Below are 16,472 nucleotides of genomic sequence, written 5' to 3'. Positions count from 1 at the left end.
TATATATATATATATATATATATATATATATATATATATTAAATAATGTCTATTTTAAGATGTAGAATTCTTATTTTATCTTTGCAAGACATCTCAAAAAACTGAAAATAATATGAACTTATTCGATATATGAAGTAGGAGAAAAAAATTATACTAAAAACTTAAAATTGACTGTTATATGTTACAACTATTTGTATTTAAATTTAAAATTAATTATATAGTACTGTTACATTTCAAATGTTTTTGTTGACTTGAAAATGGTTTATTGGAAATGCAAAACTAATGGATAATTAAGACAGGGAAAATGTCTCCTTGGTTTTGGTATAATGAGATGACTAAGCTTGATAAATGTATAACATCAGTTAGTTATTTGATACTAAAAATTAAAAATTTAGTTATTAGCTTAAATTAATATGGTATTTTTTCATAATATTTTATAAATGCCAATGTTTTAACATTTTTAAAAAAGGGTTCTTTGATTTTCATAGTAAAAAAAGAGGTTAAATTTTGGTAAGAAAAAACGTGTTATGGAGGAAAATAATTGGACGTGATTTTTGTTGAGTGGAAAAAGCTTGGAAAGTGGCATAATCAAAAGAGCATATCCGTGACATCGGATCCGCTTAACTAACCCTAGTCAACTCCAAACTCAACCATGGTTAATCCACTTCTCTAACACCCAGCCACGTGTCCCATCAAACGGTCACTTCCGGAGCCATTTGCCATCACGCGCCACTATAAATATATCTCTCTCTCGTCAATCTCAACGTCAACCAAAACCCTAATCCCTCTTTTGTTATCCCTCTTTTGTTTCCCCTCTGTGATTTTCATTTCCCGTCTCGGCAACTATGCAGAACCCTAAAGTCTTCTTCGACATGACCATCGCTGGCCAACCCGCCGGCAGGATCGTGTTTGAGCTCTTTGCCGACACCACTCCCCGGACCGCCGAGAACTTCCGCGCCCTCTGCACCGGAGAGAAGGGAATCGGTAGGAGCGGCAAGCCGCTCCACTACAAGGGCTCTGTCTTCCACCGTGTGATCCCGAACTTCATGTGCCAGGGAGGCGACTTCACCGCCGGAAACGGCACAGGCGGTGAGTCGATCTACGGCGCCAAGTTCGCCGACGAGAACTTTGTGAAGAAGCACACCGGTCCCGGCATTCTCTCCATGGCGAACGCCGGTCCAGGAACCAACGGATCTCAGTTCTTCATCTGCACAACGAAGACGGAGTGGCTCGACGGCAAGCACGTCGTGTTCGGTCAGGTCGTTGAAGGACTGAACGTGCTGAAGGAAATCGAGAGGCTCGGATCCAGCTCTGGCAAGACCTCCAGGCCCGTCGTCATCGCCGACTGCGGTCAACTCTCCTAGATGGACGGCGTTGACCCGAGGCGGTTGTCTCTATGCTGGTGGCTCTGAATCTGTGTCGTGTTTTCAGTGTTGTTTTTCCTCTTTTTTTTCTCCTGTCTTATAGAGGGATTGTGGCGTTATAGATATCATCTGGAACCCTTCCCTTTGAATCCTTTCCTTTGTTTCTAGTATCAGTATGTGGTCATAGAGTGATTCGAGTGTGTCATCAGAAACATAAAAATGATGAGCTACCTTCAATAAAAATTTAGGACCGTTATTGTTCGCCTAATTTTATCTTCCATTTTCTCTTTGATCTGCGTTTCGTTGTTTCAAATAATGAATTTTCTTAACTACCGTTTGATGACTATGAATGAACCGCGATCCGTGTTGCCATCATTATTGTACTTTTGTGTAGATATTTTATTTGTTTCTGAAGAAATTTTTTCGCGTTTGGATGTTTATGGAGGGTTTCTGGTACTTTGCCAGAACTTTATTGAACACAGTTTTGACGTAAGGATTGAGAAAATCGATGTGAAATAACACGTGCTAGTGTCTGGCTCAGTAGTCGTGTCCAGGTTATGTGAACGTAGAGCACGGACAAGCCAAAATATCTGCTACAGAGGATAATGCAATCACATTATCATCAATCAATAATAATTAATATTTAATATTTAATAACAAAAATTAAATTCAAAACAGAGGATCATGGGGGGAATCGTTGATGTGGTGCCCCGCAACCGCAGTTCCTTGCACGTACTTTTCTGAATTCCTTTTTTTTTTTTTTGGTATCTTATTAGGGTTTAAGATTGGATTTGAAACACATTAGTGGTTGCAGATAACGAATATATCGAAAAATTTAAGGATTATAAGATGTTTGGTTATTTGTAGGTGGTTCAGATGTTGTTACATCAGAAGGGATGGGGTAACTTACATTTACGTTTTTAACGCACACGTTTCAATGTTCTTTGTTTCCGTTTAGTATTAGTGTCCGTTGCAGTAAAATGGTACCAATTTCCAAACATGGTCATGTTCAATTCAAAAAAGGAAAATTGCGTTACAGTAAGGGAGCTTCCTTTTTGGTGATTTTTATTTTAACTTATACAACAAAGTTGAATTAGGAATGGAAGTGAGAAAAAGGTTAGAAAGTAAAAAAGAAATGTATATATGAAAATAGTAAGTAAGCAACTTAATTTATAAAATAAATTAAAAATATTTAATAGTTTGATAATTTAAATATAGGTTAAATATGTTTTTGTCCCTCAAGTTGTAGTAAAACTTATAATTAGTTTTTTCTCGAAATTTTAGACTAATTTAGTCTTTCATTTTTTAAAATACGAAAATTTAGTTCTTTTAACCAAATTTTATTAAGTTTATGTGACGTTTCACACGTCATTTACGATAATATTTAAACTAATATTAAAGAAAAAATGTGTCAAAAAGTGTAAATATTTCAAATACTAACATGTTTCAAACGTCATTTACAATAATATTTGAGTTAATTTTAAAGAGAAAATGTATTAAAAGATATAAATATTTTAAATACTAACAATGCGTTTGAAATGTCAAATAAACTTACTAAATTTTAGTTAAAATGACTAAATTTACACATTTCTAAATATGAAGAATTAAATTAGTCTAAAATTTTAGAGAGAAACTAATTCCAAATTTCACTAAAATTTGAAGGACAAAAATATGTTTAACCCTCTAAATATTACTAAAGTACATATGTATTTAAAATCAAGTTTAATCAAATATAGATAAATATTGAAATGCTTGTTATCCAGTTCAGCTTCAAAAATTGGTCAAAGTTAGGAGTCAATTATCGGTTTGAAAAAATATCTTAAATTATTTTTCTTTTTGAATCATTTTTAATTTAGTAAAAAAAATGACGCAAAAAATAATTTTTAAAATTTAAATTAAAGGTTGAAAGTAAAAGGAAATTTGAATATAGATAGCAGATATTTAAAAAATATAAATTCGAATAAAAAATTATTTTTAATTTTTAATAACTTGATATATAATTTTGTTATTGTAGGCATCATCCGTGATTCATAATTCTCACGAAAATATTATATTGTGTTATATAATGCATCCTTCAATAAATTATGAATTTAAATTTCAACGTATATTAATATTAAATGTCATAAGTTAATCAAGTTAAAATATTTTAGTACGTGAGCACCGAAGAACAACATTTGATAATAATAAAAAGTCACAAATATATACATATATAATATGCAAGTCATAGTAACTTTTTTTTGTTAAATATTTATTTTAAATATAAAGTCCGATTAAAAAACTATGTAACACAGTCAACAGAAGGTTACATTAGTTAATAAATATAAAATTGAATAAAGCAATGGATTTTTTGGAATTACAATAACAGTAGGTTGTTGCTAACCCACATATATACACATATTTAGGCTATTTTATTTTATGGTTGATAAGTAAGAGAAGGAAAAAAGGCCAAGTGAAAAATTAAGAATAAATTAGTAAAAAGGAAGAGTCAAAATATGGATAGAATTCAAAACAAAACAATTGTATAAAGTAATAGAGAAGTTGTTTTTTTTTATAGAATCATGTTAGAATTAAGTTTATTGTTTCTGTGTTTTTTTCCAATTTTTTTAAGATAATAAAAATAAATAGGATAATATTAAAATTTGCTTTTCATTCTATTTCCTTTTAACCAAACCATATCCATTATTATTTTTTATCTGTTTCTCTATTTTTATAGTTTTTCAACCAAACATGAAACACGAACTATAGAAAATCGGGTCATTTTTAGTTGCTAAATGAAAAACAAACGTTTCAGATAAATAATAGGAAAATTTGGTTAATATAATAAAGGAATAAATTACAACTTTAGTCGTTAAGATTACATAATATTGTGAGTTTGGTTTTCTAAATTAAGAAATACTAAATCAATTTCTTAAAAAAAACATTTCAATTACATTTGTTAAAAAGAACTATTTAAATTATATATTAAGGCAAAGTGGTTAATTTTAGGCATGAATAAAACAATTATAAAAATAAAAATAATCTTTTTACACCAATAATCACTTGATAAGTTATTTTTATAAGCAACAATTATTAAAAAAACAAACTTTTGCGTTTATGAAAAATTAAAAAGTAGAATAGTTTAAAAATTTGTTGAATGTGAAAATATCATATTTAAAAAAAATCAGAAAACTTATTTTAAAATGTTATAACTTCAAGCATAATATGCAAACACTTTATATTCTAAAGACTATAGGATGCTTTATTTATTTTATTCTAAAGACTATATTTATTTTTAAATATAAATATTTGGCTCATCTTCTGACTTTAGAAAGAAAAACTACAGTGTTAATCAGAAATTGGGCACTTACCAATTTGTCCAAAAAAAGTTTAAGATTGTGTGATATTGTTTCCTTCCTCTGAAACCCTAAAACTTGAATCATAGATGGAACTGACATGGTTGAGTGCCATTCTGGTGGGAGCTGGTTATCTTGCTTTGGGTTACTTCATTGGTTCTCAGTATCCTCCTCGTTTCCTCTTCTCACGTAAATTATTGACAAAACACAACGATGCCACACTTTTCAACGATACCGACAATAAGAGGAATAGTAAGTCCAAACTCAAAGACCCCCTTCAGATTGAACAACTAGCTGACATTCTCGATGATTTTAAGATGGTACACAAAAATCCCTTCTTTTTCTTCTTTTCTCAAAACCCATCTACTCAATCTTAATGGGCTGCCTCAAAAATTGTTCCTTTTTCTGCAGATTCTCGTTGTCAGGAATGATCTTAAAATGGGTAAAGGGAAGATTGCTGCTCAATGCAGGTGTGTATTTTTTCAAAGTGTTAATTTTGAATGTGCTGAGAGTTTGAGACTTTTATCAATTTGATTGTCTTGTTTGTGGACTGATTTATAGCTCTCTCTCTTTTTCATTTATTTTTATCTTCTCATATCATTTATATGGACTTTTATGTTATTAATATTCAATGAAAACTTGATAAATGGTTCGAACTCACTACTTCCTCTGTTTTTTTGGCAGTCATGCAACATTAGGTCTCTATAAAAAGCTCCTTCATCGAGCTCCAAAGGCGTTGAATAGGTACCAGAGTAACTTTGATTGCACTTGAAGATTTCTCTGCTTTGTATAATTTCATTTTTGAAGTTTTTGTCAATATCAATGTGCAGGTGGGAGATGTCTGCGCAGCCAAAGGTTGTTGTCAAAATTGAGAGTGAAGAAGATATGCTTGCTTTGCAGGTGAGTATTGTTTAGGGCAGTTTTCTGCATTAGCTATGGTTTTGTGTGATCTATTTTATAAATTGCATTCGGTACTTGGCTGCTATAATGCATCTAGAAAAATGTTAGCGGCACACTTTTTATACACTGGATACTATCGGCTGAAATTTATGAAAATCACAATTTTTAGGTGTCTTCTTAATTTGTGAGTCTCGTTACTTTCGTAGTTTCTAATGAGTTTTAACCAATAATAAAGTGTATTGTAAAGGATGCCTTAGAAAGAGTGTGTTGTTAGCATTCCTTATACATTAATCAGTTATTTGATCACACATAGACTCACAATGAATTTTGATTGGAAACCAATTAACTTTAATTCAATAAGAAAGATGTAAAGTTGCCTATCTTTTGCTTAATCTTGTAAAAATTAGGTTGCAAGTTTAGGTTTTAGGATTTGACCCTGTTAAAGGGGTGCACATTAGAGGATAAATGTGGAGAGATAGCTGTTAATCGAAAAGTCAATAGCTAAGATTGTAATAGTAAAATGAACTTTTAAATGATGAAGATATCAGTATGTAGTTGATTTTCACTCAATAGTTATAAGTTCACACTTTTTCCCATGAAATGAACCACATGAAGTAGTTTGGCCATTAAATGAGAAATTATGCAAAGCAAGGTCAGCGACTAGGAGTAAAATAGAAAACTCACATTTTTGACACTTCAACTAGTGAAATGAGAAAAATGAAAAGTCAGTTTTTAACTTATTGGAAGTGCCTAAAGCCTTTTTTGTTGAATGGATGTTAAGGAAATAAGGAAAAAATATCGTGTTAGAGCAAAGCAAGGCATGAAACTTTGGGCTCTACTGTGAAAATAGTCTGGAAAAATGAAACGTGGGAAATTTTTCTTTATACTTACCCTATCAGTGCAAATGTTGTGGCTACTTTTCTGAGAAGCATCATATACTTGACATTATTATCTATTGGTGTTATCTTTATCTACAGAATCAATTCCTCTTCTATCGATTGCTTGGCTTTTTTCAAAAGTAGACTAGATTTAATTTCTCTGAAGTATATTAAACCAATTAATCTGGTTTCCATTGTCTTCTTCCATCATTTTCCCTAAGATGCAATTGCTACATTTTTTTCCTTCATGATTCTTTTTATGCATGGCTCCTTCTATGTAAAGCTGATTTTGTTTTTTGCAAAATATTGCTTAATGAGTTAGGAAAGGGCTAAATCTCTGAAGTTACCCACCCATATCACAATTGATGCTGGGAGAACACAGATTGCACCAAGTGAGTATTTGGAAATTACATTAAGTAGTTGCTTATAGATATCAAGTAGCTTTTATCAAGTATGAACTAGCTGTCAAGTTATATGAAATTCTGTAAGTGAGAAATCTCAGTTCTTGTTAAGTTATTTAAAAGACAATACTTACTTTTGGATTAAGGGAATCTTCTCTTTCTCTCACACACTTTTTGCCATAGATCTTTGATTAAATTGTGTATTATGTTGTATATATGGAAGTATATGTATTGGATATGTATCTGATATGGAAACTCTTAGATACTTCACCAGTATCTTTGAAGTATCTAAGTTTCTTGTGTTTTAGAATCTAATGAATACAGAGAGGAGGTATAGATGCTTGTATAAGATAAAAGCATAGAATCATTGCCCCCTAATGAACTCAATGTTGAAGCTATCTCTTTATTTACCAATGATATTCAAGAACAGGTTACGTTTTATTCCTCTCTGTTGGCAGTAGGCAATGATATATGATAACAATTGATTATAATCTTTTGGACTGTCTATAATTTGTCTATCTCGTGCGAAAAAAGATTGTTTGATTTCTATGTTAAATAGTAAAGTTAGATAAATGACTGGCTTTACTTTCGTTATTCTAAACGTATTCTACCTGTTTAATTTATCTGTATAAAATGATTTTTTTTGTATATATTTAATACGTTGGCAGTTAATTTACCTTTTTTTTTTCCTTTTTGTTCTAGATTCCCGAACAGTGATGGCAATTATTGGTAATACTCTCCTCTACTGAATGAACTCTTTTGGTTATGCAAATTTAAGACATGTCTACTTTGATAAAACGTATTAAATATACTATTTTTTATGTCTGCTTTCGAATATTTGTATATGAAATAGTAAAAGGAAACAATAAAAAGCTGTTTTATTATTTTCTATACAATCTTTGAAACTGGAAAATAAAACGAAAATTTGGAAAACATTCTCTGAAATGAAATAAGTTCTTAGCATTTAGTTTTCATTTTATACAACTAGAAGTAGTTTGATGTAAGATGATATCGATGTGCAGGACCCGTTGAAGTAGTAGATGAGGTAACAGGTGGACTTAAACTATTATAATCTTTGTCGGATCAAGATGGTGCTGTTTATCATGAACCTCGAGTGTTCACCAAGGATAGAATGTAGAACTAATTATGGATCACATGAAGATTTGCCGTGTTCTTTGCCTACAAAATGATTTACGATTAATCTTTAGTTGACAGCTCTACCAAAAGATTTGTGTTTATTCTTTAGTTGACAGTGATGATGATGATAATGATGATGATGAAATTTTTGGTTGGAAATCCTTGCCGATAAAAACTGTCGAACCATTTTCAGTTTGTATGAGATATTATTTATATCAGGGTGATTATAGGCTCGGTTTCCAAAATGTTATTCATGGTGGTTCCATATTTTTTTCCATGGTGGTTCTTCATTGGTTTTCGAAGGTATTTGAATTTCTCAGTCACTGGATTTCACTGCTTAGAATAATTTCTATAGAAGTCAAGTCTTACACCAAAACCCTTGCAATCCAAACCATTCAACCGTGATTAGTCACATCTAGCATGATTAAAGTCTTTTTGGGAAGGCAAATATGTCCAAGATGTGCCTCAATCAAGATAATTAGATAATTACACAAGGAAAAAAAATTGCCGAGAAATGCGGCCGATTTTGATAAAAGTCCAAACAAAAGATGCAAACAAAAATGGCAGACCAAACTTTATCCGAAATATATCTATTTGCTGCACAAAGTCAACACTTAACATGATTCAAGTTTATTGTAAGTTCCAGAATCTATTGGTCCTAAAAAACCCTCAATAAAAGATGGTTTCCTCAGGGAATCAAGAAGCTTTTCTTTCTGCCTTCTCTTTTACTTCACCTGAAGCTTAATGCTTGAAAGAAGAACCTTTGGTGTTGAGAGGATGAAGGGCCATACAAAATTGGGGAAGTGTACAAAACTTCAAACAAGTCAAAGTGGACACTTTTATTATACACGAGAAATAATATAATAATTTTATCTTGAGATGGTGTGACATTCGCCATGTAATTCATCAATTATACTTTTTTTTTTTGTTTTTCTGCCACTAATTAATTATATTACATTTTCTCCAGTATAATTTCTGTTACTAACTTTTTATTTCTGCAATGATGAACCATTTAATCCAAGCCAACCATTGAACCAGGTTAGAGCAAGCTTATTTATGGAGTTTTTATTCTTGCATCTCACAGATTTCTTGGGTAACCTCCTATTCATTCATTCCAATGAGATTTTAGAAATGCAAAAAAAACAAACGAATAAAAGATGATAAAAGAATTAACAGGATGCTAAAAGAAAAATATTTATTCACAGGCCTTAAACACGGTCCTACTTTTCAATGGATGCGAAAACAGATTTTCATGGGATTGAAAGTTGAACCCTGGTGGTGACTAAACAAATAGGAGCATGTTTAGTGGTGGATGAACAAGTTGTGCAGTGGTGGTAGCACAAATCATAGATTTGAATCTTCACCACACCAATTGCTTGATGCCGGCTTCAAGATATCCAATTGATTTAATGAATGATTTGTCTAAAGCCAGACTGGAGAGGTGATCAATCATAACGTAGCTGGCCCAAACATCACTTAACTGCAATAACAAAATAAAAAATGGTTATTGACTACATAAAATAAAATGCTGTGTTAATATGTAATATTATGCGGAAAATGAGTCTGAGTTATAGGCTTCTTCTTTTGGACTTTTGTTCATCGGTAAAAAGTTGCTTTTATTTTAAGCATTTATGTACACAAAGTGACAACTTTTCCTCTTAAAGTAATAGAAAACTCCATAAAAAGTTCTGTAAAACACTAACTACTGTGCATGCAGCTGTACAAATTTTGCAGTTTTCATGTTCAACGCTAACCAAAATTTGTATCAATTGCTTCAGAAGCAGTAGTCTATACTTTAGCAGCACTATGTGTAATCACCAATCATGACAACAAATGTAACTTCTTAGCATTAGAGTATTATAGTATCTTCAAGATGCAAGTAAATTGAAAACAGCAGTGACCTACACAAACATTTCCTACATACAAAATAGGCCTTGCAAGTAGTTTCAATCTTTTAACCAGTTCTTCTCTACACTTTTCCTTTTGGTAATGCTCTTATTCACGTCTGGAAGGTTCCACTTTGTCATCTACAGAAAAAAAATAGTACATAATTTATATATGATATTTGGTGAATTATCATTAATACTAATATAAAACATTTGTTCAACTTTGCAAATATTAACCTTTGACCTGGCTCTTCTGATTTGGGTACGACACCTCACTGAGATTACTTATCAATTCAACGTTTCTAGGCTTTCGAAACCACTTGCTTCAAGCACCAAACCCGTTTCCAGATAACTCAGCCTCAGCAGATTCTACATATTTTGCCCTGCTTCACCCTTCTCTGAGCTAAACATTACTGCAACAACCATAATACGGGTTTTAAGCCTTTGTTATGTGCGTGTTATACCACAACTTAGCTGGGGCTGTTATATTCACCCTTCTGCAATTCTCGTAAATTTTGTCTTGGCTTCATCCCTCTCCTCAACATATCATCACGCAATTCAAATGCCTTGTCGAGCTCTCCATTAACACAACAGCCATATATTAGCGAGTTATATGCAACCAAATCTGGTTTGAGACCTTTCTTTAACATGGTATCCCATAATTTAACAGCTGACCCTACATTGCCATTTCTGCAATACTCATAAATTAATGTTGAATAGGTAACACAGTCAGGGAAAATACCATTTTCACTCATTTCGGAAAGAACTTCAGTGGCTTCATGAAATCTACCAAGTCTGCAGAAGCCCCGGATAATAATGTTATATGTTACAGTGTTAGCTAAAAGCCCTTTAAGCATTGCATTGTGAAGCCCTATAGCTTCCTTCATATATCCCTCCTTCGTAAGATTGTCAAGAAAACAGCCATACGTGATTGAATTGGGAGGGACATTTGCAGCCTGCATCTTTTTAAAAAGAATACCTGCTCTGTCCATTTCTCCTGCTTTGCATAAACCATTCATCAAAGCAGTATAAGTCACGACATTAGGGAAGCATTCCTCAGTAACCATCAAATCCCAGCATTCAAAAGCTTTCTTCAGAGATCCTTCTTTGCTGTATGCATCTATCATACTTGTATATATTACATTATCAGGTCTCAATCCTTGATCATGCATATTTTTTAAGAGATCAAAAAATGTTTTCCTGTCTGGCTGCTTTAGAGCACCGTCAATAAGAACAGCATGGCAAACCAGATCCATGTTGATTCCTCTTTCAATCATTTCACAAGAAGCACTCAGTGCCTCCATCAATCTTCCTTCCTGGCAATAACCATGTAGAAGTGCACTATAGCACATCTCATTTAACTTTACTTTCTGCTTGTGGAGAACATCAATAAAATCTCTAGCTTCAGAAACCCTACCAGTAGAGCAAAGGCCACTGATAAGAGGTCTATAGGTATACGTGTCAGGAACAAGGCCCTTTTGAAGCATGTCTTCAAACAATTCAAAGGCTTTATCAATGTTGTTATCCCTACAATACCCTTCAATCAACACATTATATGTCACCTCAGTTGGCTTGATTTTCCTTTCAGCCAACTCATAAAAAAGTTTGGATGCTTCAGCCATCTTATTTGTGCTGCAAAGCCCGGAAATAAGTGCTGTGAAAGTATAAATGTTTGGAGTAATTCTTTTGTCAATCATCTCATTATATAACTCAAATGCTTTTAGTAGTTGTAGGTTTTTGCAATAACCACTGATCAATGACGTAAAAGTTGTAGCAGTTGGCTCCACCCCTTTATGGTTCATCTCAGCAAACAGAGACTCGGCTGCACTCAAATCCCCAAACTTGCATTGGCCATTTATCAAAGAGTTGTAGGCATATACAGTTTCTCTTATACCATCTTCTATCATTCTATCAAAATAAGATCTTGCAACATCCAACCTCCCCCTTCTGCAGAAGGAATCAATAAGAATGGAATAAGTGATACCATTGGGATGCAAGGTCATCAAACTCATTTTATTATAAAGCAACTCTGCCTTATCCAAATCTCCACCTTTGGACAAAGAATTGATCAATGCATTATAAACAAACAAATTCGGCACAAAACCAGACCTCCCTAACTTAACTACCAACTCATAAGCATCATCAATCTTTCCCTGCTTTCTCAATCCATCTACTAAACCTGACACGGCAGCTTCGGATGGAGCAAGCCCCAATTGAACCATATCATCCATAAGCTGAACTCCAGCCTCAAATTGTTGCACCCTACAAAAACCAAGCACTAGTGTACAGTATGTAACAACATCAGCTTTCAAACCCTTCGCCCTCAATGATCTTTTAACCTCAACAGCTTCCCAAACTCTGTCACCCTTGCACAGCCCATGAATCAAGACATTATAAGTTACAATACTTAAATCAAACCCATTAGATTCCATCCACAGAATCTTCTCCTTAGCTCTAACAAAATCTTTCAATTCACAGAGACTCCGAACCACAGCGGAACAAGTATAAGGATCAGGTCGAACACCCGCATTCACAGACTCATCAAACAATTCGCAAACCGTTATAAATTTTCTAACTCTCAAAAGCCCGTTCAAGAGGGAGCTCAATGTTCTAACCTCGGGCAACAAAGCATTGGCAAGCATGAGTTTCACCACGACCACAGCATCAAAAACTCGTGAACTTAGCACGTAACTCTGAACCAGCAAATCGAAACCCAGAGTGGACGGAAGCTTACATAGCTTATAAGAGTGTAGAAAGTGTGAAAAAACGTAGTTTGGGTGGGACCCGCGAAGGAGAAGGGTGTGCAAGAGGGAATTAGCGGGCCAGAAGAGCCTGGAGTGAACAAGTGCGTGGACCAAGATGGCGAAGGAGGCTGTGGAGTGGTTCATGTTTTTGTGCAGACCCAGAAAATTGAAGAACCTCAAAGCTAACTTGGAATCGTCCAAGGTGTTGATCAAGACTTGTTCCACATGATGGGGCCTCAATGCCGATGAAATTGAAGCATCGTTCAAAGCCACCTTCCAACTCTGCTTTCCTCGAACGATGTCGCAAAGGAGTGACACAAAACGACCATCGCTTTCGTCGTCTAATTTGGACGCGGAAAAGAGTCTGTGGAGACAGGGGGTGGTGGTGGCTGCGGCGGGGAGCGCCGCGCCAACAACTCGGAGCTTCATTCGCCACCGCCACCCAACCCACCAGCACCAGATTTGTTACAGCTCAGTCGAAAGAAAATTGCTTCAATTTTTCGAAGTAATTTGGGAACGAAAATAAAGATCGCATGTGTCAAAGAGCTACTAAGTGTGCACACTAGATGTTTGATAGGTAAATACGAGGCAAAAGAATCTCAGTTCAGTCATGAAAACCAACTTAAATAGTTTCAAGTTTTGAATTTTTTTTTTTTATTATTGGGACCCTAAAAATTGAACCATTTTAGAAAAAATGGACTAAAATTCTGTAAACACTTCCAACTGGTATTGTTTTTTACTAATTATTATTACTATTATTATGTCTTTTATTTATGAAATCATACAATTCAAAAATAAGAAAATCAAATTTCTTTCATATGAAGTGCAGAAAGAAATATGTGGAGTTACAGAAAGAAGATGCCTTACTAGGGCCATAGCCTCTTTGTTGTTTTGATGGACTGGGCTCCCGCTCGGCCCGCTTCCGTGGATACAATTATTCGGGGGGCTTCTCCCTGCACCTCCAATGATTTCTCCTGTACCCCCAAAACTTATCTTAATTCCGTCTTTGTCCATGGTTAAAAAATGAGTTATTATTTTTTACTGCACTGCACCCCCAAATACCCTGTGATTTACCGCACTGCACCCCAAATGCAGATTCCCTCCTCTGCACCCCCTGCCCCTTGCACACCTCTTCTCCCTCTTCTCTCTCTTCTCCCACACACAACACAGCATCCACACGTCTTCCCTCTTCTCCCCCTTCTCTCTCTTCTCCCACACACACAACACAGCACCCACCCACGTCCTCCCTCTTTTTTTTTTTTTTTTTTCAGGAAACGGATTGTGTAATCCGTTTCCTTTTATTTATTTTTTTTTTTTAAAAACGGATTGTGAAATCCGTTTGGTTTTTTTTTTTTTTTTGGAAATGGATTGTGTAATCCGTTTCCTATTTTTTTTTTTTTTTTTTAAAACCGTATTGTGAAATCCGTTTGGTATAATTCATATATGCTTTAGAAGTGCATTTGCCTTTTTTTTATTTGCATTATTCATGAGCTGAGTGTTGAATTTTTATTCCTATTTGTTTTAGAAGGGTAGAAGTTGTCTTCAAACACTTATGCTCAATGAATTATACAATTTCTGTTTAAATTTATGGTTAACTACTGAAAAATTTTAATACTAAAATTGCATTGCAAGATGGACGTGATGATTATTTCCCCAGATGATCGAAGCTGAACATACTGTGCGATTTTTCTCTTTTGAGAAACCAAGCCAATAAATCTGATCCATCTTTGCATATTTTCAATTTGATCTTCTGTCCTATATGTTTATTAGGGATTTGTGAGTACCTTTTTAATTGTAAATTCTCGCGAAATGAAGTTGGAGAATTGCTGAAGGGGATATTACGTATTTGGATATTCCCATCTGTTCTAAAGGTTATTCTGCAGATAACAATAAACAGGTGTTTTTTTTGGAAACGGATTGTGTAATCCGTTTCCTTTTATTTATTTATTTTTTTTTTTTAAAACGGATTGTGAAATCCGTTTGGTTTTTTTTTTTTTTGGAAACGGATTGTGTAATCCGTTTCCTATTTTTTTTTATTTTTTTTTTAGAAACGGATTCTGAAATTCATGGTTATTTGCAAATTTTTTTAGGAAACGGATTACAGAATCCGTTTCATACACTGTGAAACGGATTCTGTAATCCGTTTCATAAAAAAGTTTGCAAATTTTTTTATGAAACGGATTACAGAATCCGTTTCACAGTGTATGAAACGGATTCTGTAATCCGTTTCCTAAAACAATTTGCAAACTTTTTTATGAATGGACAGAAAGGGACCATGGAGAAGAGAATGAGAGCAATTGGAATCAAGAACGACGAAACGAAGAGAGTTAAGTTTTGGGGGTGCATGAGGTTGGTGATGCAGTAAATGAGATTTACTGGGTCCCAACGAATTTCACCCACTCTTATAAATGAGGGTATAACGGTCTTTTTTGGGGGTACAGAAGAAGTCTTGGAGGTGCAGGGAGAAGGCGCCATTATTCGGCAGCTGTAACCCCTCTACTGTTCTACATATTTACTAAACAATGAAATATATTTATTATTTTATTTAAAATCTTATTTATATTTATTGTTATTATTATTATTATGTGAATATAATATTTTATTATTGAAAACATATCTCATGATTGTTTTTAAAAAATGTCAAAATCATTTTCTTTCTTTCAAAATCATAATTCATCTATAAATCTTTTCTAGAGTTAATTTTGTAACGCACCTAGTATTCGTCATATCTGGTATTGAGAAAAAATAAGTTCCTTTCTTGAAAAATGGTACATATTCTTGTATAGAAAAAACTTTTTCATGTCCACATCATGCAGTAAATGTTTAACTATATCTTTATCAACCAAATATGACACTTGTAGCTCTTTTTCATCTAAATTACCTTGAACAAACATAAAGACTATTACATGAAACTCTAAAATCATCCGTAACTTACACAAAATAAAATTCAAATCATTATCGAATCTAAATCTTTTATATTGAGACAAAATTTGTTAAATTCCTTAAAACTATAAATTTGTTAAATTTGTTAGCAAGAGTCATCAACATTTAGATATGAACCATAAAAGGATAAAAGAGTCTTACCTACACAGATCAAATAACTTCATGTTCCACTAATAAACACACACCAACACCTCGAACCAGGTTCACCAAGTGTCCTGACCACACTACAAACCAATGCAAATGTCATCCACCACACCTTCAACTATCACTTTACAACTTCTCTAACATAGAGGAATGATTTTAAAATACATACCAATTGGTGGAGCCATTGGCCAAAGCAGCCTCAAAACTTCACCAAAGGGAATCACCAAAAGATGAACCATAAAAATACACCTTACAAACATAGATGAACCAATTTCATCCGTCAGTGTAGTCTGGGCCGACTTGTGTCTTTTGTCAGCCCGAGCCGATTCGTGTTTGCCCTCAGCCCAAGTTGGTCCGTGTCTACCTTTAAGCTAAGTCGACCAGGGTCTACCCTCGTCACAAGCTAGTTCGTGTCTGCACTCCGCCTGACCCAGGCGATCGGTCTTGACTTTTGGTCTGAAGCAACCCAAAATGACTCACTTTATCTTTGACTCTAACTCAAAGTATTATTTTTACGAGGTCAAACTCACCTTAGTTCTAACCAAACGAATATTTACTACGTCTCAAAACAAAAGGAAAAAGCAAGAAAAGCAACATGAAAATGAATAACACGTAAAAAAGATATAATAATAAAAAAACAATGTAAACTCTTAAATTCTCTTAACTTTGAGTATCTCACAAATTCATCTTCATACCCTCCTAAAAGTCACCACATGCTAACATCATCCATTCCCTAATTTATC

General features: G+C 33.9%; 3 protein-coding genes and 1 non-coding gene across 6 annotated transcripts; 3 read left to right on the top strand and 1 right to left on the bottom strand.

The window, feature by feature from the left end:
- The first annotated feature begins 746 nt into the window (after window positions 1-746).
- Window positions 747-1,639, top strand: LOC114169524 (peptidyl-prolyl cis-trans isomerase). The gene has a single exon (XM_028054707.1). It carries the CDS (start codon window positions 846-848, stop codon window positions 1,362-1,364), a length of 519 nt encoding a protein of 172 aa, XP_027910508.1. The 5' UTR covers window positions 747-845; the 3' UTR covers window positions 1,365-1,639.
- Window positions 1,640-4,679: 3,040 nt separating this feature from the next.
- LOC114168523 (peptidyl-tRNA hydrolase 2, mitochondrial) lies at window positions 4,680-8,262 on the top strand. Its single transcript, XM_028053375.1, has 7 exons — window positions 4,680-5,016; window positions 5,108-5,166; window positions 5,381-5,440; window positions 5,527-5,596; window positions 6,797-6,866; window positions 7,578-7,604; window positions 7,898-8,262. The coding sequence occupies exons 1-7, from the start codon at window positions 4,786-4,788 to the stop codon at window positions 7,945-7,947; spliced, it is 567 nt and encodes a 188-aa protein (XP_027909176.1). The 5' UTR covers window positions 4,680-4,785; the 3' UTR covers window positions 7,948-8,262.
- An 835-nt stretch (window positions 8,263-9,097) lies between these two features.
- On the bottom strand, window positions 9,098-13,235 carry LOC114169823 (putative pentatricopeptide repeat-containing protein At5g59900). 3 transcript variants are annotated; one of them, XM_028055142.1, is made up of 3 exons: window positions 10,136-13,235; window positions 9,918-10,039; window positions 9,098-9,492 (listed from the first exon to the last, which is right to left on the bottom strand). In XM_028055142.1, the coding sequence occupies exon 1, from the start codon at window positions 13,069-13,071 to the stop codon at window positions 10,369-10,371; it is 2,703 nt and encodes a 900-aa protein (XP_027910943.1). In that variant the 5' UTR covers window positions 13,072-13,235; the 3' UTR covers window positions 9,098-9,492; window positions 9,918-10,039; window positions 10,136-10,368. The 3 variants fall into 3 exon arrangements, with proteins under 3 accessions (XP_027910943.1, XP_027910944.1, XP_027910945.1); XM_028055143.1 differs by having other exon boundaries at window positions 9,937-10,039; XM_028055144.1 differs by having other exon boundaries at window positions 10,143-13,235.
- Window positions 13,236-14,274: 1,039 nt separating this feature from the next.
- Window positions 14,275-14,367, top strand: LOC114170926. Its single transcript, XR_003601279.1, has one exon. It is a non-coding gene; the product is annotated as a small nucleolar RNA Z103 (small nucleolar RNA).
- The last annotated feature ends 2,105 nt before the right edge of the window (window positions 14,368-16,472 follow it).

This window comes from Vigna unguiculata, chromosome 11, assembly GCF_004118075.2.
Source record: "Vigna unguiculata cultivar IT97K-499-35 chromosome 11, ASM411807v1, whole genome shotgun sequence".
Taxonomy (NCBI): Eukaryota; Viridiplantae; Streptophyta; class Magnoliopsida; order Fabales; family Fabaceae; genus Vigna; species Vigna unguiculata.
The sequence above is the reverse complement of the archived record's forward strand: the minus strand, read 5'-3'. Positions and strand labels throughout refer to the sequence as shown.

Bases quoted from the DNA above. Each gene is read 5' to 3' on its own strand.
- LOC114169524 (XM_028054707.1), top strand. From the start codon at position 846: ATGCAGAACCCTAAAGTCTTCTTCGACATGACCATCGCTGGCCAACCC.
- LOC114168523 (XM_028053375.1), top strand. From the start codon at position 4,786: ATGGAACTGACATGGTTGAGTGCCATTCTGGTGGGAGCTGGTTATCTT. The intron at 5,017-5,107 runs GTACACAAAAAT...CTTTTTCTGCAG, and splicing joins TTCTCGATGATTTTAAGATG to ATTCTCGTTGTCAGGAATGA. The intron at 7,605-7,897 runs GTAATACTCTCC...ATCGATGTGCAG, and splicing joins AACAGTGATGGCAATTATTG to GACCCGTTGAAGTAGTAGAT.
- LOC114169823 (XM_028055142.1), bottom strand. From the start codon at position 13,071: ATGAAGCTCCGAGTTGTTGGCGCGGCGCTCCCCGCCGCAGCCACCACC.